Here is a 25,413-nt window from a genome sequence, read left to right as displayed (position 1 = left end):
CCCATATACACCCCCCACCCAGGAGTCATCACTATGCACCCCATATACACCCCCCACCCAGGAGTCATCGCTCTGCCCCCCCATATACACCCCCCCACCCAGGAGTCATCGCTCTGCCCCCCCATATACACCCCCCACCCAGGAGTCATCGCTATGCCCCCCATAGACACCTCCCACCCAGGAGTCATCACTATGCCCCCCCCATATACACCCCCGCACCCAGGAGTCATCACTCTGCCCCCCCCCATATACACCCCCCACCCAGGAGTCATCGCTCTGCCCCCCCATATACACCCCCCACCCAGGAGTCATCGCTCTGCCCCCCCATATACACCCCCCACCCAGGAGTCATCGCTCTGCCCCCCCATATACACCCCCCACCCAGGAGTCATCACTATGCACCCCATATACACCCCCCACCCAGGAGTCATCGCTCTGCCCCCCCATATACACCCCCCCACCCAGGAGTCATCGCTCTGCCCCCCCATATACACCCCCCACCCAGGAGTCATCGCTATGCCCCCCATAGACACCTCCCACCCAGGAGTCATCACTATGCCCCCCCCATATACACCCCCGCACCCAGGAGTCATCACTCTGCCCCCCCCCATATACACCCCCCACCCAGGAGTCATCGCTCTGCCCCCCCATATACACCCCCCCGCCCAGGAGTCATCACTCTCCCCCAGGCTTGGCTCACCCACCTTTAGATATGACCTGTATCAGCTCCTTCTCCTCCTCGGTCAGTTCCCCTTTCCTGGGCGCCATGCTATTCCTCCTGTAGATCAGCTGGGAAGAGATACAATGTATCCAGAGATCTGACACTTCCACTCACGTTGAGGGCACGTCCGCCTCAATCCGCCATCATTACTCCTGGCAGCCCTCAGTGTGGTGAGACCGCCCACCACGCCGTCCACTCTGCCGGGGGGAGCCCGCTTCTCATACCCCACCTCATACAATGGACGAGGCCTTCCTCACATCCGATCTCTGTGTTACTTATCCTATAATAATTACATTGTATTAGTAGTGGGAGTGAGGAATGGGGAGGTGACCGGGATTGGGAAGTAGCCCCCCCTGTTCCTCAGGAGCAGTTGGTCTGTTCCGCTGAGCTGTGCGCACTGCTGCTTCTACCAGAGAGAGTCAGTCCGAGCGGCGGCTGTCCTTCCCAGGTGTTCCCCTTGTGTGCCCGAGAGCGAGCCCGTCCGACAGACACAGGTAAGAAGAGCACCCTGTCATAGGATAGAGCGACCCCTACCGGCCACTGCGCACCCTGCACCCCGAGATACATCACTGAGATTATTATTATATATACAGCCATCTGTCACCCTGCCTTACCTATTCAGTATCATTGGAATACAATACAATGCTAAGACACCATGGTGTCACCTTTTATTTCTATGGTGGTAGAAAATAATATTTTGTCACTGAATGTAGAAATTATGACACTGCTGGGTCTTTAAAATATATTTTAAAAAAAAATCAGCTCCAGGCAAATATATTATTCATTAAAAAAAAAATCCAACAGTGTACATTTTTTATATGCTGTGCCACCAGTGAACAATTACATATTTACCCCATGTAATCCGTTTTTAATCCTATGACACCAGATAAATGGTATTATTAGCATTGCTATTATTATCTTTTCCTGCAACAGTTTTAACTTCTTACCTTGGATTATAATTGTATTTTTATTATTCTGCTTTCTGTATCACTTAACAGTTTTTGATACTGTGATACCTTTTTGGTGGTATTATTATTATTATTATTATTACTGGTTTTATCATTATTTCATTTATTCCCAGAACTCCCCTTTCCCCCCTTCTTCCTTTTTATTTTTTTAAACGATCATTACTTTTTTTTTAATTATCAGTTTTTAATCCCTAATATTGAATGCTTCTTGCTTAATAATTTTTATTGTTGTTACTATGGTTTATTTTATATACGGTCATGTGTAATATAAATAATGCTATCCCCCCTTTTTTTTTTTTTTTTTTTTTTTTTTTTTTTTTTTTTTACCTGGTACTTCAGGGATGTATCTGTATGTATGTTTAATAAACAGCCTTTTCTTAGCTTGTATAGCTGTTTAAGTGTATAATTGCAATTTTTACCCTCCTTCCTTGGAAACCATGGGTTTGTAAATTCTTTTTATCCTCCTATTTTTTTTTTCAGATTAGTAGTGTGTGTGTATATATATATATATATATATATATATATATAACTAATCTGAAAAAAAAATAATATATAGAAAATTTTATTTTAATTTTTTTTTTATTTTGTATAATCTTTATTCAATTCTTCATGATATATGAAAATGAGTTCCCATTACAAAAATTCTTAAAAACACCATATACAATTTAATATATATATATATATATATATATATATATATATATATATATATATATATATATATATATATATATATATATATATATATATTAACCATGGTTGTTTCTATCCCAATTTTCCCTCTTTTTTTTTAACCCTTCCCTCCCACCCCGTCTTTGGTCATTATTACTAACGCACCTTCCCATATACTTATTACCGTTTTTATTTTTTTATTTTTTAATTCGGAGATTCAGCATAATACACCAAACCCCAGTTGACTAAAAAGTAAAACCTACAACTCTGCAATCAGCAAAACTTGTACTGCGCGCTCACTGGAGCACTTTAAGGCTTAATGTACACGGGACGTTTTACAACCTCTCCTGAATTATTTAACTTGACAGATAGTAACCCACGTTTAAAAACGTCCGTTTTACATGCCACGTTTGCGTTTGGAAGAGGTGGTTTTTTTTTTTTTTTCAAATAGTCAAAAATAAAAACCGCCTGTAAACGAAACGCGGCTAACCGCAAGTTACCGCGTTTACAAGCTGTTACAGGCGTTTTTGGCGTTTCAAATGCCTCTGAATATCCGTCCCAAACGCTTTTTTTTTTTTTTTTTTTTCTTCTTTCCAAAAAATGCTTCTAAACTCAACTGCCTAGAAACCACTATAAAAGGACCCTGTGTACATGTACTGATAGGATAATATAGAGGAGAGTTCAGGGACAACTAAAAAAAAACAAAAAACGTCCAGCTGCTCCTAAACGTCTGTTTACCAGTTGCCAGTGTACATGAGGCCTAATGACCCGTACACACGATCTGAAAATCGTACGAAAAATACCGCCTTCGACGCAGTCGTATGATAATTGGATCGTTGGTACGGAGCTTTCGAGAGCCGATCACGACAGTTCCTCCGATATTATTCGATCGGACAAGCATGAAAATTATCTTCGTACGATACTAGATTGTATGGTTTTTGTTTAGTCAGTACAGTTGTCGTCCGAAAATACAATACAAATATATGACAACACGTGACACTTCCGATTTTTTAATTTTTTTTTTTTTTCTGTCGTATGAGAATTTTTAAGACTTCAGTAACCTATTGGCGACTAGTAAGCGAAAAAAAGTCAGACGATCTGTCGTCCGATTTTTACTTTTTTTTTATTTATTTATTTATTTATTTTCCCTTTTCTTTTTTAGATCATGTGTACGGGGTGTTACTCTAATTTAGAATAGGGGATGTTGGGACTTCTGCAGGGAGATTGCTGCTTCCACACGGTCCTTCTCTACAGCAGGCTGGCAGGGGACTGGCTTTTCTACTCAGGCTGTGGCTGCTTTTTACAGAAAGTGAACTGTAAGGCATCACATATGTACTTGGTTTGGAATGTTTTTTAGCTGATCTAAACTGAAATTCCGGGTGGGCTAGGAGCTGGGATCTTATGGTGTTTGCGTTAGAATGCAACTCTACATTTATCTCGGAGTAAGGAAAAATAAGATTATTTAAAAAAAAAAAAAAAAAAGTATCTCTGTATTGTGTGTTTGTTCAGCCTGCAGGCAGCCATATTTGCATGTTCCCATACACAGTCTGTTCTCTTTTGCTCATTTGTGTTTTTTGCATTGGCTTCGGCTGGAATTTGTGGTTGGTGTGTGGGATGTATATGATAGAATATGATGCCGCGTGACCAAGCCACCTTTTATGTTTTGTCACCCAGCTGAGCAAAGTACTGCCCATTGCTTGCTTATTATCCACTTCCAGCCCAAGGACATCATGTGACGTCATTGACTTTGAGCAGGGATATCTGAATGATGGGTGCAGTTACAGGCATCATTTTAGGTATCGTCTTTTGCAGCCATAGATTCTGTGCACCGTAAGAACAATCATAGGGGCAGTTCAGCCGCTTGATCATTCTTACAGGAAGCGGGAGGGGACATTCCATTCCCCCGTCTCCAGTCATCTCTATGGCCCTCGGAGGCCCGGGCGCGACGTTATGACGTCACGTCCGGGCCGGGGAAGTTAACGATGACAGAGACGCGGCTGGAAAGGCTGAGACAGTCTATTTTATTTATTTATTTTGATCTTGGTCTTTCCACCCTGAGGGAGAGATCTGGGGTCTTATTGACCCCAGATCTCTTCATAAAGAGGACCTGTCATGCCATATTCCTATTACAAGGGACGTTTACATTCCTTGTAATAGGAATAAAAGTGATCAAAAAAAAAAAAAAAAAAATTAAGAAAAAAATAAATAAATAAAAGTAAAACAAAATAAGAAAAAATTGAAAGAGCCCCGTCCCCGCGTGCTCACACACAGAAGCGAACGCGTACGTAAGCCGTGCCCACGTATGTAAACGGCGTTCAAATCACACGTGAGGTTTCGCCGCGTGCGTTTGAGAGAGAGCAAAAGACCTCCTCTGTAACTTTAAAACGGGTAACCTGTAAAAAAAATTTAAAGCCTATGGAGATTAAGTACCAACACTTGGCGCCATTCGACTACTGTGTGCAATTTCAAAGCATGACATGTTAGATGTCTACTTACTCAGCGTAGCATCATCTTTCACATTATACAAAAAAATTGGGCTAACTACGTGTTTGTTTGTTTTGTTTTTTAATTTTTTTTTTTAATTCATATATATACAATATAAACTTTGTAAATAAAAAATTCCAGAAAAGGCCCTGTATGGAAGTGATTTATAGCTTCAAGAAGGGTGTCCTAGTCCATCCACTTCCCAAACTTTAATCCCCCCACAACATTCTAATCAGGCATGGTCTGTGCATGACAGGGGAAACAGGGGTCCAGTAGACCCCTGATGTCACCATAAAGAGGATCTCTCTCCTGCCCATGCTACCACATAGGGGGCTTGTTAGTCCCCTTATGATAGCATTAAAGTTCATGGAAGGGGGGGGGGGGGCATAAAAAAGTGAATATAAAACCAAATAATGTAAAAGCTACAAAAAAAGAATTCTTTGTAGGCTCCGTTCACATATATGCGAGTTGGATGCATTTTGAACCGCATTCGAAATTCATTTTTTAACTATATGTAACCATGTATGACATGTGAACCAAATCGGCTTTCTATGGAGCCGGTACACATATAAATGGTGCAGCGGCAGTGCGAATTTATAGAGTCCTGGGCAATTTCTGATCGCTGCGGTGTGATTCAGATGCGAATTCCAGGCTCATTGCCTTTTATGGGAACTCAATTTTGAACACTAATTCAATTAGAAAAAACAGCTTGGGGGTCCAAATACTGTTAAAAATGTATATAATAAGAGAGAGTAGTAACGTGATATGGAGAGTTTCTCCCCATATTTGGTAAAGCCAATTACAAAAGTTAAATGCTGAAAAATGTATTATAGTAGAGATGGTCAATAGTCTGTAATAATAAAACATTTAGGATCAATGTCTATATTTAATCCCAATGGTTGAAGTGATTGAAGCCTGTATATCTATTGTGTCTCCATTTGGGACACCCTTTTTTTTTTTTGTCATGTCTGTACCTCTCCAGTGCTGGCGAACCCTATCTGTACACAAAAAGGGAGGGATCCTTATTGTGAACCAACCTAAAATGGTTGGATACACTGTGGTATCTAAACCCTTTACTTTATGTTGTCTATATGTTCTCCCACCCGCTTGGCCAGTGTCCTAGTTGTTCTGCCAACATATTGAAAATTACATGGGCACTGTAGAAGAAGGTTACATATCTGGTGTCACAGGTGATGAGTTTTCTAATGTCATATTCCTCACCCGTGACAGCAGATGAAAAGCTAGTTGTTTTCCTTGTTTTGTCACAAGTGATTCTGCATGTTTTGCGTCTTTTTTAGATTTATAAAATCCCATTTGATACAAGAAAGTGGGAGGTCTTTTGGGGGGCCTGATGACTTTTTTTTTTGTAACCCTGGTGCCCCCCTGTAGCTGAACTTGGGTTTATTTGGGAGGATCTTTTTTAAGGTATGGTAATTTTGCAATATGGGCCAACCTATATAGGAGCAACTTGTTTTGGTGTTGGGATTATTATCACAAACGGACTTTATACTTGGATTCTCTTATTTGTTTTTGATTCATATTCAGTGTTACACAATATTGACATTTACTTTTCATGGTTTACCAAACATAACCAATCATTTCATGAACACAGTAAGCGCCACTTCCTTTATTAAACATACACAATACCCTCAGGTGATCATCTCCCCTTAAAGGGACAGCTACTTTCCTATTCAGTATTTTTATTTACATAGGGCGCCAATCCTTAGTTATCGATGCACATACAGATTTTAAGGGGAACCCCATGACAACATTTTAAAAAAATGACCAAAATCCATGCCAGACCCTTATCCCTTATCAGAGCATGCAGCCTGGCAGGCCAGTTAGGGGGCGGGAGACAGGCAAGCGCACCCCAACCCCCCCCCCCCCCCAGACCATACCTGGCCACATGTTCTCATCATAGGTGGTGCTTCTGGCAGGGTGGGCTCTGCTTTCCTGCTTTCCTCACCTCGAAGCACCTTGCCCCCATGTTGATGGGGACAAGGGCCTCCTCCCCACAACCTTGGCTGGTCATTGTGGGAGTCTGTGGGCAGGAGGCTTATCGGAATTAAGAAACCCCCTTTAACTGATGGGCCGTGTATGGTTCAGGATGGGGGGCTCCCCCCGCCCCCCCCCCCCCTTATCCTGGCTTGCCAAGCTGGATGCTCACATAAGGGTCTTGTATGTATGGGTTTTTTTGTTTTTTTTGTTTTTTGTTTTTTTGCTAGGAATGTTGTTTTCTTTTTTTTTATAACAGTGGAAAATATTGGTGGTGGTGGTTTGTTTTTTGTTTTTTTCCGCCTAATCAATAAAGGGGGTTAAACCTGTCTGGGGGTTAAGTGGTTAATGGAATATTCATTCATAAGAGAGTGTAGCCTAGGGAACCTTTTTAATTTTTTTTTTTTTTTTTGCCCAGTTCACCCAGGATGTACATGTAGACTTGCTGGGCGAGTAGCTATGCACAGTTTCTATAACTTTTTTTTTTTTTTTTTTTCTTTTTTTAAGAGGAAGTAAAGTCTTCCTCTTGAATTGTACCTACAGGTGAGCCTATAATAAGGCTTCCCTGTAGGTACTGTGCATATATCCCCAAACTTGCACAGTTTAGGAGATATTTACTATATACGTCATATATTTACTATGTAGTATATTTACTATATAGACGTCATCGGCCCATGCGCTCTGAAGGAACAGCCACCTGTGCAGCGAATGCGGGGGAGTGATGTCATCACGGCTCCGCCTAATCACAGCGCCAGAGCCCGCGAACTCGGAAGAAACAGCGGTGAAGATGTCAGCGGTGTGCGGGCGCCACTGCAGGGCTTCGTTCTAAGGTAAGTATTTCAGAAGGAGCTAGTATGCGATGCAAGCTAGCTAATTATGCCTTTTTCTTACAGGCGTGTGTGTGTGTGTGTGTGTGTGTGTGTGTGTGTGTGTGTGTTTTGTTTTTTTTTAAGTCGGGTTTACAACCTTTTTAAGTCAGAGGAATAACATAACGAGCCGGCAATTAGTGTTTCAAAAGCAGAGGTCAGCATTATCGACGTACTTATTTTTCTCCTGTCACATGTCTCTTAATGTGGTTTTGCATCGTATACTATATGTATTCCCTTTGGGAGGTTTTGCTTGGTAACTGTTCCAAAGACATTCCGCTGGGAGGAGGTTTCAGGGCTCAGCCGGAATATTCCAAAAGGAACACAAATATCTACATACTGTGTGTATGTGGGCAATTCAACTTAAAGAGGAACTGCAGTCTGCTCACATAATTTGTAATAAAAAACATCTTTGCCATCCTGAAGCTTCCTTCCAACCACTTTGCATATTATTTTGTACATACTGTGATTCTGTACTTGCCAAATATGCTGCAGAAATCTCCCTCCACTAAATCTGGCTGCAGTCATTTTAACTGTGGGCAGCTGAAGCTGCTGCCTTTTCGCTTCCTGGATTTACACAGAGGCACACCTCCAGCTCTGCAGCTCTCATTGGCCCTCTTATGCCCCCCCCCTCCTGGCAAACTCCAATGAGAGTGAGAGCTGTGCATGATGTCATAAGCCTAGGCCAATGACCAGACAAGAAACAGGAAGTGGGCTGTATAAGGTATTTACTGGCAGAAAAAAAATGTTTTACTATCCTAAGTTAAAACAACAACAAGGGCAGAAGATTTTAATAGATGGAAAGTTAAAAAAAAATGACTGAAGGTTCGCTTTTAAAGTGGTTGTAAACCCACATAGAAAAAAAAAAAAGACCTGCAAGACAAAGGCATAATGAGCTAGTATGCATAGCATACTAGCTCATTATGTAATACTGACCTGAGATTGAAGGCCCCGCTGCGGTGCCCGTATACAGCACCGGCCGGCAACATCACTCCCGGAGTTACTTCCGGGTATTGCAAGCTCCGGCACTGTGATTGGCCGGAGCCGCGATGATGTCACTCATGCGTGCGGGAGCCACTGGTAACGGCACACTCACTGAAGCAACGGCAGGTACGTTCCATTGCTTTAGTGCGCATGTGCCGATGACGTCGGCAAGCAGATTTAGGAGATATCCGGGGTAGCTGCAGGTAAGCCTTAGTATAGGCTTACCTGTAGCAAAAAGCGGATTGTGAGGGTTTACAACCACTTTAAGCATATGTTTGAAAAAATAAAAGCAGATTTTATATTACTGTATAGGCTTTTGTGGTTTCAGTTTATTTTTCTCTAGGTATTATTGTGGTTCAATTCTCCCGTGTTGATTGCCTTACCTTGTAATGATGGACTCACATCGCTTTGCAGTTTGTAGTTTTATGGCTGATCAATTTCCCTATGTCCATGTATTCATTCACCTAGCTTGTCCCTATTCACCAAAGATATAGGCAACTTCTTGTTCCAGGTCACAATCCATACCTCACCCTTTGCTCTGTGTTGCTGCACAAATGTAAGAGTGCTAATGTGATGAAACAATAATAATACAAATGAATTGTTTTATTATCTTCTGCTTCTCTTTTACTCTCCAGTCACAAGCTGGGGGAGAAACGACACCTGTAAGTGTTACTTTACTATCTCACGCCAAATCGCGTACCTGTACGTCATTTGGCTTCAAGTGGTTGTACCGAGGTGATGTGATAGTTGCAGGCATCGCCCTGGTACCGTTTTTTATTTGAGCCGACGGTCAGCTTACTTGTAATAACCACCGATGCACATGATTTTCTCCATTCCGCGTTGGCATTGAGGACTTGGACGCCTATTCCGGAGCGGTCCAGCTCGGTTTGGCGCCCGGTGTTACCTCTGCACACCTTCCGTGATGTTGGTGTGGAATCTCCGGCAGGGTCCTTTTTTTTTTCACATTTGCTTGCTCACTGCTGTGTGTGCCGATCTTGCTGCCGGACCATGACCTCAGCTCCCGGTTGGATGCCTCCGCCTTGTTCTCGGCTCCATGTCCATGGGTTGGCATACAGGGTGGTTTTGCCAGATGCAACTAGACGTACCCCGCATTGCTCCTGATGAGTGGAGGGTTCCACGAAACGCGTAGAGCTTTCTTAGATGCGACGTCACCATATCGATATCACCTGGATACCCATTGGGGTTTCTTCAGGATTATGATTGATTTTACATTTTCCTTTTACATATTGCCCATGTGGAATTAGGGAGGATCAATTGTGATAATGGAAATTTATTATATGTATAATTATGGTATGGTACATATTCATTATCTGTTTTATATGAATATATTTGTATATACCTGTTTATTAAACATTATTATTATTATTATTATTATTATTATTATTATTATTATTATCTATTCTACCTGGTTGTCAGCCAACGCCTCGTTCAAAGTCCCGACTTCCCCTTTTTAACCATTACGCCTAGGGATGGAGGTACCTGAAGGTAATCCAGTCATGACCTCATTTAAAGTCCCGTCCTTCTTTTCTTCTAAACCACCGATGCACACTAGCCCATTATGCTTTTACGCGTATTGAAGGGGGGGGGGTTTACTTCCTCTTTAAGTGCCAAGGAGGGACCCCAGTTCCCTCCAAAAAAATGTGACTTGTGACACGTGACTATTGCTGTCACAAGGGAGGTTTACATTCTTTGTGATCGCAATAAAATTGATCAACTTTTTTTTTTTTTTTTTTTAAAGGGACCATGTAAAATAAATAAATAAGGAAAAAAAAAAAATTTAAAGTGCCCCATCCCTCCGTGCTCGCATGCAGAAGCGAACGCATACGTAAGACGCGTCCGCAAATGTAAACGGTGTTCAAACCGCACATGTGAGTTATCGCCGCGATCGTTGGAGCGAGAGCAATAATTCTAGCACTGGAGCTCCTCTGTAACTCTAAAGTAGTAACCGTTAAACTTGGCCTAATGGAGGTTTTTAAAGTGTAAATAAACCCTCCTGTTATTTTCAGCCAAGGAAGCTGCAATCTTTGCCTCTGTTTAATCTACAACTGCCATGATGGTGCACATGTGATCAATTATGACACCAGCCATTGGATGATTTGACAGTTTGGTTGAGAGCACAACCAATGGGAGTGCTGCATTTCCGGCACGTGCCGGAAATTAAACTGTTTTATGGCTGGGTTTACTACTGCTTTAAGTACCATAGTTTGTCGGCATTCCACGAGTGTGCGCAATTTTAAAGCATGACACATTGGTTATTTATTTACTCAACGTAATATCATTCACCTTTTATAAAAAAAAAATAGGGCTAACTTTACTGTTTTGTTTGTCTTTTTTTTTTTTTTTTTAATCCATTAAAGTGTATTATTTTTTTTTTTTCCCCCCAAACAAATTGCATTAAGGCTGGGTTCACGCTATCTGCACACGCGGCTCCCAGCAGGAGTCCGGTGCGTCCCCCGTTCACCGTTTTCAAGTCCAACTTCAGCCCGAATTTTTGGCTGTATTCGGACCTGAAACGGACCAATAGACGCATAGAGCTCCTGTGCAAATTTGCACCGGAGCCGCAGCGGAGATGTGTGAACCGGATCCATAGAGAGCCGGCCAAAAATCTCCTGCTATTGCAAATTGAATGCGGAGAACTTGCGTCCAATTCGTAAAAGAGTGAACCCAGACTTAAAAGACCACTGCACAAATGCAGTGTGATATGAAATTTTGTAACCACCGCCATTTTATTCTCTAGAGAGTGTGTGTGTGTGTGTGTGTGTGTGTGTGTGTGTGTGTGTGTGTATATATATATATATATATATATATATATATATATATATATATATATATATATATAAATTATAATGTTTGGGGGTTCTGAGTAATTTTCTAGCAAAAAAAAAAAATGCAGATTTCTAACTTGTAAGCAACAAGTGTCAAAACAAGGTTTAGTCTTCAAGCGGTTAAAGAGGTTGTAAAGGCAGAAGGTTTTTTTCTTTTTTTTTTTTTTTTTTTTTTTTATCTTCATGCATTCTATGCATTAAGGTAAAAAAACCTCCTGTGATGCAGCCCCCCTTTTACTTACCTGAACCCGGTCTTTCCAGCGATGAGGGTGAGCACACCCGCTCCAGCTGCTGTCTGGGGGCCTGATTGGAAACATTGGTAGCGGCGCAGCCATTGGCTCCTACTGCTTTCAATCAAATCCACTGATGCGGGGCCGAGTCCTGCTGTCTGGGTCTATGGACGCAGCAGCAGGGCATGGGAGCACGCCCGCCCGGGTGCCCCCCTGGAAAGCACTTCTCCGGGACACTCGATGCGGGGAGGTGCCAGGAGCATCGCTGGGGGAGCCCAGAAGAGGAGGATCGGGGGGCCGCTCTGTGCAAAACCCTTGCACAGAGGAGGTATGTATGTTTGTTATTTAACCACTTCAGCCCCGGACCATTTAGCTGCCCAAAGACCAGAGCACTTTTAGCGATACGGCACTGCGTCACTTTAACTGACAATTGCGCGGTCATGCGACGTGGCTCCCAAACAAAATTGACGTCCTTTTTTTCCCCACAAATAGAGCTTTCTTTTGGTGGTATTTTGATCACCACCTGTGGGTTTTGTTCATTGCGCTATAAACACCGTCGCCCATCTATTTAAAAAAAAAAAAAAAAAAAAAAAAAAGACCAACCACAATATTTCTTACTTTCTGCTATAAAACAAATCCAATAAAAAAAAAAAAATGGAAAAAATTAGATTTCTTCATCAATTTAGGCCAATATGATGTATTCTGCTACATATTTTTGGTAAATAAAGAAAATCCCAATAAGCGTATATTGATTGGTTTGCGCAAAAGTTATAGCGTCTACAAACTATGGGATAGATTTACGTAATTTTAAATTTTTTTTTTTTTTTTTTTTTTTTTTTACTAGTAATGGCGACTTATAGTGGGATTGCGACGAGTGAATTGGACACAAAGTGACACTTTTGATGCTTTTTTTGGAGACCAGTGGCACTATTACAGTGATCAGTGCTAAAAATATGCACTGTCACTGTACTAATGACACTGGCAGGGAAGGGGTTAACATCAGGGGGCGATTAAAAGAAGTATGGGTTGTTGTGTTTTTTTTTTTTTTGTTTTTTTTTTCAGAATCTTACTTGCCTAGGTGGATGCAGCATCGATCCCCCAGCACCTCTGCACTGAGAACCGAGCGATTGAACATCGTCGATGGCTCGGTTCTCACAGCCCCCCAAGCAGAGAGCTGCTGACTGTCAATTGTCCCAATGACGCGGTGCCTGGACTGATTTCTGTGACGTCAGCGGAGAGAGCGGGTCACAGGAGTGCAAAACGAATTGCTCTCCTGTGATTCATAGGAGAAGCCCAGCCTAAAAAGCTCAGGCTGGACTTCTCCTTTTTTAAATGTGTTCCTTAGGGGGTGCTTGCTAACTGTATGTGGGAGGAGGTGCTTTTTACTATGGGAAGACAGAGATCCGTGTTCCTGCTTTGTAGGAATACGGGATCAATGCCTTCCCTTCTCACAAATCGGTGATCTGCCTTGTTTTACAGACCACCGTCCTGCCTGTGTCCCGAACAATCGGCAGGTCCAGGCGGACATTGCTGATTAGCTCCCGCGGTGTCCAATCACAGCAGGAGTGGGTCGCTGCCAGTACGCGTGTGTGCCCCAGACCCGAATGTGCAAAACCTTGTACAGGTATGTGATTCTGCACAGGAGAGCCGCCTTGCTGCCGTATGTATATATACAGTAGATGGTCAGCAAGCGGGCAAATTATATATATATATATATATATATATATATATATATAATTTACTTTTTTTTTTTTTAAACACGTATTTTTGCTAGAAAATTACTTAGAACCCCCAAACATAATATATATTTTTTAGCAAAGACACTTGAGTATAAAATGGCGATCGTTGCAATATTTTATGTCACATGGTTTTTGCGCAGCGTTCTTTCACACACAATTTTTTTGGGGGAAAAATACAGTTTCATGAATAAAAAAAAAAAAAAAAAAAAAAAAAAACAGTAAAGTTAGCCCAATTTTTTTTTTTTTTTTTTTTTGTATAATGTGAAAGATGATGTTACGCAGAGTAAATAGATACCTAACATGTCATGCTTTGAAATTGGGCACACTCTTGGTATGGTGCCAAAACTATAAAATCTCCATAGGCGGCGCTTTAAAAAAAAATGTAACGGTTACCAGGTTAGAGTTATAGAGGAGGTCTTTTGCTAGAATTATTGCTCTCACTCTGATGATCTCGGCGATACCTCACATGTGTGGTTTGAACTAGAGGTCGACCGATATGGGTTTTTCTCTGGCCGATGCCGATATTTAGAAATCGCGGAGGCCGATATGTGATGCCGATTTTTTTTTTTTTTTTTTGGGGCCGATATATTAGGCCGATTTTTTTATTTATTTATTTATTTTTTCCCTTCATCTCATAAAATTTAACAGTTAGACCCCTTTCACACTGGGGCGTTTTTCAGGCGCTTTTGGGCTAAAAATAGCGCCTGTAAAACGGCTCCCCTGCAGTCTCAGTGTGAAAGCCTGAGTGCTTTCACACTGAGGCGATGCGCTGGCAGGATGTTAAAAAAAAAAAGTCCTGCAAGCAGCATCTTTGGAGCGGTGTATACCACCACTCCTGCCCATTAAATTGAATGCGCACCGCTGCCAAAGCAAAACTAGCGGCGTTTTACCGTCAACGCATGCCCGCTGCAGTGTGAAAGCAACCTTAAGTGATACAGAAAATTTTTTACATTTAAACATTTATTAAACAAAACAAACCTCCAATCAGTTCACTTGTATGTAGAATTTAGATAAAAAATAAATAAATAAATATAAAAAAACTATATCTTAAAAATAAAAAAACAAAAACAGGTAATCAAAACTTTTGGACGAAAAAAAATGGGCTAAGTTTACTGCTTAGTTTTTTCTTTAAATTTATTAGTGTATTTTAAAAAAAAAAAAAATTGCGTTTGAAAAACCGCTGCGCAAATACCATGTGACATAAAATATTGCAACAACCGCTATTTTATTCCCTAGGGTCTCTGCTAAAAAAAAAAAAAAAAAAATATATATATATATATATATATATATATATATATATATATATATATATATATATATATATATATATATATATATATATATATATATATATATAATGTTTGGGGGTTTTAAGTGATTTTCTAGCAGAAAATACAGGATTTTTACTTGTAAGCAACAAATGTCAGAAAAGATTTAGTCTTTAAATGGTTAAACTGAGAGCTTCTACACACTGAGCTCAGTTCATTCATAAGTGTAAACATTGTATCAAATCAGGTTCTTTTTATCAGATTTGGCTGCCCAGAGGAGGAGAAAAGTCGCTTCACAGAAGATTTCAGGCAACTTGTATTGACTTCTATTACAGAAGTCATTTGCAAGTCGCGCTGAAGTTATATCGGCCTTTTTTATCAGCACAATCGGCCGATGCCGATTAAGTAAAAAACACCAAATATCGGCCGATATATCGGCTGACCTCTAGTTTGAACACCATTTACATTTGCGGGCACGACTTACGTATGCGTTCTTTTTTTGCTGTGTGAGCACGCGGGGACGGGGGCGCTTTTAAACTTTTTTTTTTTTTCTCTCTTATTTATTAATTTATTATATTGTCCCTTTTTAAAAATAAAATTTAAAATTCTGATTTGCTTTAATTGCTGTCACAAGGAATGTAAACATCAGTTGTGACGGGTACTCTTTATGGAGGGATCGGGGGGTCTAAAAGACCCCAAATCCCTCCTTTTACACTTAAAAGTATTCAGATCGCCAAAATTGACGATTCTGAATACTGTCATTTTTGTTTAAATTGGCGCCATTGGCAGACGAGTAAACCGGAAGTGACGTTGCTTCCAGGATTTTACATCGGAGACCCGATCGGAGCCGAATCCGGTGTTTCATCAGATTTGGCGACCCGTCAGAAATGGTAACGGAAGTGACGCTTCGTCGCCGCCATCTTGCTTCACCCCGCACTCCTCCATAGTAAGAATACACTGAGAAGGGGAAAGCGGACATCTTGTTACACCCACCGGAGTTTTGCATTTTACACTTATTTTTAACAGTAAACTGAGGTTATATAGGGAAATACAGTACTTAGAACTACGTATGACTGGTTAGATGTTAAATTTTAAAACCGGCGAACTTCTGTCAGATTAGCAAACCTGTGAGATGAGCAGGCTTGCCGCTGCTTTTAAAATTCAACATCTAACCAGTCAGACAAAGTTCTAAGTACAGTATTTCACTATATAGCCTCAGTTTACTGTTAAAAATAAGTGTAAAATGCAAAACTCCGGTGGGTGTAACAAGATGTCCGCTTTATAGAGCTGGGCGATTTTCTCCCTAAAAAAAAAAAAAAAAATCTGCAATTTTTTTTTTTTTTTTTTTTTTAACTCAATTGACGATTCGAATCGAGGAGACTTTTTTTTTTTTTTTTTTTTTTTTTTTTCAACTCGATTCAAGATTCAAATCGATTTCTTTTTTTTACCGCTTTCCCCTTCTCAGTGTATCCTTACTATGGAGGAGTGCGGGGTGTAGCAAGATGGCGGCGACACAACGTCATTTCCATTACCAATTTTGACCAGTCGCCTAATCTGACAAAACACCGGCTTTATTTGGATCTCAGCCTTGCCGGTGGACGTGCTATATAACCCCTGAAAGCCATGATTGCAAATTTTGCGTACGGCCGGCGTGAAGGGGTTAAAGACCTGGCAGTCCTGTCTGGCAGGCCCACAAGACTGGCTGAACTGAGTTACATATAACTGAGCAGGTGAAACAATTTCAGCCTTGAATGTCAATCGAGTTTAAACCGTTAATTCTTTTATTCTGGACATAATAAAACATATAAACCCCCCCTTTACATTCTATTTAAAACGTTCTGTTTTTTTCAGTAGATGGAATTTCTTTCGTACATAGAAGATAACCGGGGGGGCGGGATGGCTTTGTGGGAAGTGTGATCAGAATTACTAATCCCCTCTTTGACTAATGGGCCCGGGTGACTGGTAACGGCAGGTCACTGGCTGCTAATCAGCTCTGTGCTCTCACACGGTGTATGAACCGGCTCCATAGTAACAAAGAAGGCGGCACGCGATCCAGCGAGCGCAGAAATGGATTTCATGTCTCTTCATCTCTGCGAATTGATAATCTGATTCGGGGGAACAGCTACAGTTCCTGAGTGGCGCCGTGTGATTTGATTGAGTGGGAAAATGCAACAATTTTTAAAAGGAATCCTTCGACCCGGGAAAATCCTGTCCTGTTTAACCGTTTGGGGATGGGGGGGGGGAAATGCCATGGGGGTCATTCTCAACCAGCCATGGCGTGGAATTGTGCAGCTCTTTGTAACACCCTTTTTTTTTTTTTTTTCTCTCTCTCTTTAAATGCACTGTATATAGCTGATTGCTAAGGAGGGGGCCGGGAATGAGTACACCCCTCACATTATTGTAAATATTTTCTTCTATCTTTTCATGTGACAACACTGAAGAAATGACACTTTGCTACAATGTAAAGTAGTGAGTGTAATGCACACCTTGTAACATTCTTGCATATTTAATTTTGCTGTCATAATATGTAACTGTCCTTCTATGGCTATATGTACCCGAATGACTTGTAAAATGTGCTTCATATCAATAAAGTCGTTTTTTTTTCCAAGTAAAAAAAAAAGTAGTGAGTGTACAGCTTGTATAACAGTGTAAATTTTCCGTCCCCTGAAAATAACTCAACACACAGCCATTAATGTCTAAACCGCTGGCAACTAATGTGAGTACACCCCTAAGTGAAAATGTCCAAATTGGGTCCAATTAGCCATTTTCCCTCCCCAGTGTCATGTGACTCGTTAGTGTTACAAGGTCTCAGGTGTGAATGGGGAGCAGGTGTGTTAAATTTGATATCGCTCTCACTCTTTCCTACTCTTTCCTCATGGCAAAGAACTCTCTGAGGATCTGAAAAAAAGAATTGTTGCTCTACATAAAGATGGCCTAGGCTATAAGAAGATTGCCAAGACCCTGAAACTGAGCTGCAGAACGGCGGTCAATCAAACATTGAGGAGACCTGTAAGTGTTATTACAGTGGTTGTCCAGTCTGTAAAAAAAAAAACAAACAAACAAAAAAAAACACTAGGCTGTATGCTTTATACACGTGTAAAATGTTACACAAACGTTACATACACACCGCATTTGAAAACCTAAAATGCATGATATTGCTGCTAGCAACATCTTGGATTTAACATAGTAAAGCTTATTATGCCCATGTGCATGAGCCCTAAAGGATTGCTTTTAAATATCAAATTTTAAAATTGCTGATAAAATCTCCATGCACCCATCTGTCTTCTTACTGGGAAGAGACAAAGGACGCTGGCTACCAGAGGCCATCTGCATCCTAGCAACATAGGACACTGACTGATGGCTGCCTGCATCGGACGGATGCTGGGCACCAGGGGCCACCTGCTTGTTAACAATGAAGGAAGCTCGGCAGGGGCTTCCAGCACCCTTGCAATGAATGATGCTGGGCCATCTGCATCCTAGCAACGGAGGACATCTGCATCCTAGCAACAGAGAACACCAGAGCCCTAGCAACAAAGAATGCTAAGTGGCAGTGGCCACCTGTGTCCATGAACCAATCTCATTTCTTTCTGGGAAGCGATTAAAGGAGAGTCCATTGGAAGATTTGGGCAAGAAATAGTGCTTGCTGAAGTCCCACTAACACTTTTTTTTGGGTGGGGGCACTTTTCTGGGCTTCTAGAGGTTCAGTGAGATTTTCTTTTAAATTTCTAGAAAAGTCCTATGTAGCTCTGGTAGATTTCTAATCTACCGCTTATAGGTAAATTTAATGGATCATCTGTGCTATACATTGTTCATGTTTAATCTAATGTTAGTTTAGCCTCTGTTCCAGCTTGGCTGTGTTGCGTGCAGTTCCACATTGCGCCTGTGGGTGTCGTTGTCATCGTGAGGCTAAATGTTGGAAAGCAACAAGCTGAAGTGTATGAGTGCTCTTCTGTCCCGGAGATAACTCGGCGGAGATGGTCCTCCGAGTTGCATTCTGGGAGAAGGTATTTATGGGGCAGAAGCCATGTTTCAGGGAGCTTTTTTGCATCGTGGCCCTCCTGGCCTAGAGGTATGTGTCAGTGAGTGCTATCTTGTAACCCTCTGGCTTGGAGGGTTACGCTGCTGCAGCCGGGCGGGTAGGTCCAGAAGTCTGTCTGGGGCCTGCTACTGCTAGGATGGTCCTGTGCTGTCTGTCCTGCGGGAAGAAGCCGGACAATTGAGAAGAATCCAGGGGAGGACCCGTCTTGGAAGGGACCATGCGGAGCGCTGGTCTGGAGAGGGGCCTGGTGACTCAATTGGAGGACGCATCCTAGATTGCCCTACTGCCGGGTCGGCTTAAAGGTTCTGGTACTGTGTTTGCTGTTCATCGAAAACTACTACATCCTGTGGCAGAGGATCGTATGAGTTTGTCCCACCAAAGTCTGTGGCAGAGACTTTTTGTTCGTGCTGCGTTCCGGCTGCTAGGTCAGTGAGAGAAACCTATCCAGGCGGGCAAAGATTTAATCCTAAGCTGAGGATACGTTCTACCTCTTTCCTGCTACTTCTTCCAGTTATCCCCATTAAAGCATTGAAAAAGTACTTAAGTGACTGGTGCCTACATTGCCTCGCAGTAAGCTCAATGGAGACCCCTAGACCCGGTGTTGGTGAGATTACAGGTAACAAGGTGACGGTAACAGCCTGCTTTAAATCAGCAGCTCCACCGTGAGTTAGTGCTACATCTATATCCAGTTATATATAAATAACCTTCTTTTTTTTTTTCTTTTCTTTTCCACATTTTTTTGCCTAAAATATATACGAAAGAGTAGAAATTGTTCTTGTTTTCACAGTACGGTGCTGCTGCAAGCCCCTTTTTTTGTCTCGCGAGCGCCTGACCCTCACCCCGCTGTGCATGCCTCTTGATACATAATGCAGCAACAATTGCCACCATCTACATTGTAACTTTCTGACTCTAAATTTAATTGCAGCGCCGCTGAGCAAAATCAATCAAGAGGCAAATTATGAAAAGAGGAAAAAGTAAAAGCTTGTTGCACAAAAGGATTTTTGCCTCGCAGGGAATCACTTTTGTGCTCTTGAAGCTCCCCCTTTTTTTTTAATTGCAATGCAAATTACCTAAAGGTGGTGGAAATGGCAGAAGCTATGAGGAAGTTTAGATTTTTAGATATTGTAATTTATTTTTTTTTGATTGGTGGTAACATGCTTTTCTTCTAAGTTCTAGAACCCCTTAATATTTTAGTATCTTACTTTTTATTATACATTTTATTATACAGGAAAATGATACAGTTTTCAACATTTTTTACAAATATGTGAAAAGTGTGGGGTACATTTGTAATCAGCCCCCCTGAGTCAATACTTTGTAGAACCGCCTTTCGCTGTAATTGCAAGTCTTTTTTGGGGATGTCTCTACCTGAATACAAATGCACGCCACACTTTTCGCATATTTGTAAAAAATGTTGAAAACCATTTATTGTTTTTCCTTCCACTTCACAATTATGTGCCACTTTGTGTTGGTCAATCACATAAAATCCCCAAAAAATACATTTACGTTTTTGGTTGTAACATGACAAAATGTGGAAAACTTCAAGGGGTATGAATACTTTTTCAAGGCACTGTACCGAAATTTGACCCAGGTTATCAGCCTCTTGCAGTATCTCCACAGCAGAGCTCAGACTGGGGAGTGAAGAAGCAGCACAGGAGCCCTATGCTGATGGGAGGAGTTACAGAAAGATGAGCTTACCAGTTTGCTGCTTATCCTTTCACTGTCCAATCACAGTTACTGAACTGAAGCGGCAAAATAATTCAGGGCTCCTGCCCTGCAAGACAGGTCTGTGTTGTGTGGCAGAGCTGTGTAAATCTCAGGACTAAATGAACAGAAGTACGTTCTTTGGCAGATAGTTCGGCTCCTTTTGTATGTATTTTTCTTGTGTGTTTTTAGCTGTGACCAATTCAGCTTTAAATGCTGCTGAAACTGACCTGAACGGGTGAACTGATTTTCATGCACGGTGAATCGTAAACTTTTCTGATTTTGCCTGCCTGATCTCATGCATAGCTTTATTTTGTCTGAATATTTTTTTAATCAGATTTGATGTGCAGAAAATTGGTCAGCTCTAGAAACCAGAGCGTCTTGATTAACCACTTCAAAACAGGGCACTTAGACACCTTCCTGTCCAGACCAATTTTCAGATTTCAGCGCTGTCGCAGTTTGAATGACAATTGCGCGGTCATCCATCACTGTACCCAAACTAAATTTTTATCATTTTGTTCCCACAAATAGAGCTTTCTTTTGGTGGTATTTGATCACCTCTGCGGTTTTTATTTTTTGCGAAACAGATAAAAAAAGACCGAAAATTCTGAAAAAAATAAAAGTTTTGCTTTTGTTTAAAAATTTTGTAAATAAGTAAGTTTTCTCCTTCACTGATGGGCACTGATAAGGCGGCAGCGATGAGTGGGCACTGATATGCGGCACTGATGGGCACTGGTAGGCGGCACTGATGGGTGGCACTGATATGCAGCACTGATGGGCATTGATAGGCGGCACTGATGGGCACTTATGGGTGGCACTGGGTGGCACTGGTGGGCACTGTTAGGCAACACCTATGGGCACTGAAAGGCTGCACAGATGGGTTCTTATGGGTGGCACTGATACATGGCACTGATGGGCATCCCTGGTGGCAGTGGTAGGCATGGGAGTGGGCACTGATTGGCAGCTGCCTGGGCATTGATTGGCAGCTGCCTTTGCACAGATCAGTATTTCCCTGGGGGTCTAGGGGGCATACCTGGTGGTCCAGTGTGGCTGGCTTCCCTGGTGGTCCTGGGCGGCTTCCCTGGTGGTCCTGGGCGGCTTCCCTGGTGGTCCTGGGTAGGATCCGTCAGAAGAGCAGCCGATCGGCTCTCCTCTACTCGCGTCTGTCAGACGCGAGTGTGGAAAAGCCGATCACCGGCTCTTCCTATTTACATTGTGATCAGCCGTGATTGGACACGGCTGATCACGTGGTAAAGAGTCTCTGTCAGAGACTCTTTACCTAGATCGGTGCTGCGGGGTGTCAGACTGACACCCTGCAACAACGATCGCCGCGATGCGCGCCCCCGGGGGCGCGCAGCGGCTCAATATCTTGAGGACGTCATATGATGTCCAGTCAGGATATTGAAACCACTTTGCCGACGTCATTCTGCTATATGGCGGGCGGCAAGTGGTTAATCAATTGCATGATTCTCCAAATTTGGCCAAATGTGCATGAATACATTTTGGGGAAATGAAAAGCTTTCTGGTTTAGTAAATCGTCTTACAGCGGGGGGAAATAATGATTTAAACCCCTGGAGATTTTGTAAGTTTGCCCACTTACAAAGAAATGAAGGGTCTATAATTGTTATCATCGGTGTATTTTATATGCTAGAGACCAACCAAAAATCTAGAAGAAACACATGATACAAATGTTATAAATTTGCAGGTCAATGAGTAAAATAGGTATTTGATCCCCGAGCAAAACATGACTTAGTACTTGGTGGAGAAACCCTTGTTGGCGAGCACAGAGGTAAGACGTTTCTTGTAGTTGGTGACCAGGTTTGGACACATCTCAGGAGGGATTTTGGTCCACTCTTCTTTACAGATCTTCTCTAAATCCTTAAGGCTTCTTAGATGCCACTTGGCAACTCGAAGTTTCAGTTCCCTCCATAAATTTTCTACAGGTTGAAGGTCTGGTGACTGACTAGGCCACTCCATGACCTTAATGTGCTTCTTCTTGAGTCACTCCTTTGTTGCCTTGGTTTGTTTTGGGTCAGTCATGCTGGAAGACCCATCTTCAGTGTTCTGGCTGGGGGAAGAAGGTTCTCATCCAAGATTTTACCGTCCATTGGCCCCTCAATGTGTCAGTCAGCCTGTACCTTTAGCAGAGAAATAGCCCCAAAGCGTAATGTTTCCACCTTCGTGCATGACTGTAGGGATGGTGTTCTTATGCCGTGTACACACGAGCAGAATGTCCGACAGAAAAAGTCCGATGGGAGCTTTTCATCGTATATTCCGATCGTGTGTATTCCCCATCGGACATGTTCTAAATTTTTCAGATGGAACCAATTCCTAGCGGGATAACCGCTCATCTGTATGCTGTTCCGACGTACCAAAAACGACACATGCTCTGAAGCAAGTACGAGTCGGAAGCTATTGACTACTGGCTATTGAACTTCCGTTTTGTAGTCCCGTTGTACGTGTTGTACGTCACCGCGTTCTGGACGGTCAGAATTTGGTGTGACCGTGTATATGCAAGACAGCTTGAGTGGAATTCCATCAGAAAAACCTTCAGAGTTTATTCCGATGGGAAAACTGGTCGTGTGTAGAGGGCATTAGGGTCATAGTCAGCATTTTTCTTCCTTCAAACACGGCGAGTCAAGTCAGTTCCAAAGATCTTCGTTTTGGTCTTATGTGCCCACAGGACTTTTTCCCAATCCTTCTCTGAATCTTTTAGATGTTCATTGGCAAACTTTAGACCGCCCTGTACATGTGCCTTCTTGAGGACGGGGACCTTGCTGGTGCTGCAGGATTTCAATCCATGGTGGTGTGTTGTGTTGCCAATGGTTTGTTTGGTGACTGTGGTCCCAACTGCCTTGAGATCATTCACAAGCTCCTCCCGTGTAATCCTGGGCTGATCCCTCACTTTTCTCATGATCATCCTCACCCCATGAGGCGAAATCTTGCATGGAGCTTCAGTTGTTGCAGAATAACCAGACCCATGGCACAAATGTAACAATTGCTCTGCTCCGTAGGTGGTGTTTTGGTTGGCATATGGATTCTTTTCCCCACTGTACTTTTGACCTTTCTGTTTTTGTGTCTGTCTACTGTATATCCCATTTGGAGAGATTTTCCTTACTTCCTGTTTTGATGATCATATGGAAGTTGAGGGAATATCTCTGTAACTGCTATGGAAATAGTAGTAGTAATAATCCTGACCGTTAACTCTTCTAGCCATAGGCGTGCACAGGCATACCTCCCAACATTTTGAGATGGGAATGAGGGACACCTATTTGCAAACGTATGTAGGCATAGGACATGCCCCCCTGCCACACCCCCTTAAAGGTGAATTAACCAAAAAAAAATTAAAACCACAAGGACTTTTTTTTTTTTTACCACTATTATTCCTTTACATTGGCTATTAAAATGTACAAATGCAGCAATTTTTAGAATTTTTGGATGAAATGTTTAGCACTGGGAAACACTTTTCTGAAAGATAAATAGTGCATTTTATATACAACTATATAGATCAGACCAAAATGAGGGACAAATGAGGATGAAAGAGGGACAGAGGGACATTGCTCCAAATCGGGGACAGTCCCTCAAAACCAGGGACAGTTGGGAGCTATGCGGGGGGGGGGGGGTTGCCAGGTGTGTCTGGGCATACCTTAATCACTCTGTATGGTGCCGACTCCCCCCTACTGCCCAGGCTGCCCCCCACAATGCCACTGGCATCCCTTCTCTTCTTCTCCTCTCCTCAGCTGCTGCGGGGGATGTTTTAGGATGGAGAGCGGAGGAAAGGGCTAGTCAGTATGTCATTTACTGGCCCCTTCCTTTTCTAAATTAACACACTCACTGTGTTCATTCATATCTGAAGAATAGTAAACTGTTTATTATGCTTCAGTTAAGAAAACCCGCTCAGCACAGAGCGCTTCCCATTCATTCCCTGTCCAGTGCAGCTGAGGCTGCAGAGAAACCCATGTGTGTTTTGAGCTTTTGGGGTGCACACCCTAATGCAATAGGCTGCGCACACCTATGCTTCTAGCTAAATGCACAACTAAAATATGTGAGTGCTGCCCCCTCAAGGCAAAGGATGGAACCTGATAATTTTCTGCTGCAATTTCACTTTCACTTGCATGTCTCCTCCCAACCTATGAAAGGAGAAGCGGAACACGGATAAACTCCTCTCTATGTTCCTTTTGTGTTCTCCTGTTACCAGCATGCTCCTAGCACGGCAGCACCTGATTTGTTACCTTGTGCTGCAAGGCATTTGCATTTGCAGAGGTGCATTGTGCTCTGCGGTGCCATTGAAAATGACGCTAATAGGCGCATTAATGCAAACATACCGCAGTTTATAGAAGTGAATGGTGCCCTTCCAACTGATGGTTTTCATCATTCCAATATGCTGTTGATTATCTGCTTCCTCAGCCATGCACTAAATCCATTATCTTAAGCTGCTCTAGCTGACCTTGATGAATGAATAATGCTATGCAGGAGAGGAAGTATTAGCCTCGGCGCTCCATAGTAAAGTCATCATCTTCCTCTTTTTCCATAGATGTTTACTTTTGCATTTACAACCATTATTATAAATGGCGCCAATGACTTCTGTTCAAAGGTCTTAAAGTACGTAAATCAAATGCGTTCCAGAGCACTCTGCCTTGCTTCTAGGAAATCAATGCAGAAGTCCCAATGGGAAACAAAATTGAAGCAGAGGACCCACTAACGTCATTTTGTGAAACATATGTGAAAAATTTCATTGGAGGTGCCCTTTTTAACCACTTGACCTCTGGAAGGTTTACCCCCCCCCCCCCCCCCATGACCAGGCCATTTTTTTTTTGTGATACGGCACTGCGTTACTTTAGCTGACAACTGCGCGGTCGTGCAAAGCTGTACCCAAATAAAATGTCTTCTTTTTTTTTTT

The 25,413-nt window shown here is 42.2% G+C and overlaps 2 protein-coding genes across 2 annotated transcripts in view; one reads left to right on the top strand and one right to left on the bottom strand.

The window, feature by feature from the left end:
- Positions 1-906, bottom strand: part of ANKMY2 (ankyrin repeat and MYND domain containing 2) — a 72,860-nt gene extending 71,954 nt beyond the window's left edge. The window contains exon 1 of the mRNA XM_073629513.1: positions 705-906. Coding sequence (XP_073485614.1) covers positions 705-768 — 64 coding nt within the window. The 5' untranslated portion in view covers positions 769-906. The remainder of the gene's footprint in view (positions 1-704) is intronic.
- A 4-nt stretch (positions 907-910) lies between these two features.
- Positions 911-25,413, top strand: part of BZW2 (basic leucine zipper and W2 domains 2) — an 89,202-nt gene continuing 64,699 nt past the window's right edge. Inside the window, exon 1 of the mRNA XM_073629514.1 lies at positions 911-1,215. The gene's annotated coding sequence lies outside the window, so the exon portion shown is untranslated. The remainder of the gene's footprint in view (positions 1,216-25,413) is intronic.

The sequence above is a fragment of the Aquarana catesbeiana genome, linkage group LG05 (assembly GCF_042186555.1).
Source record: "Aquarana catesbeiana isolate 2022-GZ linkage group LG05, ASM4218655v1, whole genome shotgun sequence".
NCBI lineage: Eukaryota > Metazoa > Chordata > Amphibia > Anura > Ranidae > Aquarana > Aquarana catesbeiana.
Note: the sequence above shows the minus strand (reverse complement) of the source record. Positions and strands in the feature narration are given on the sequence as shown.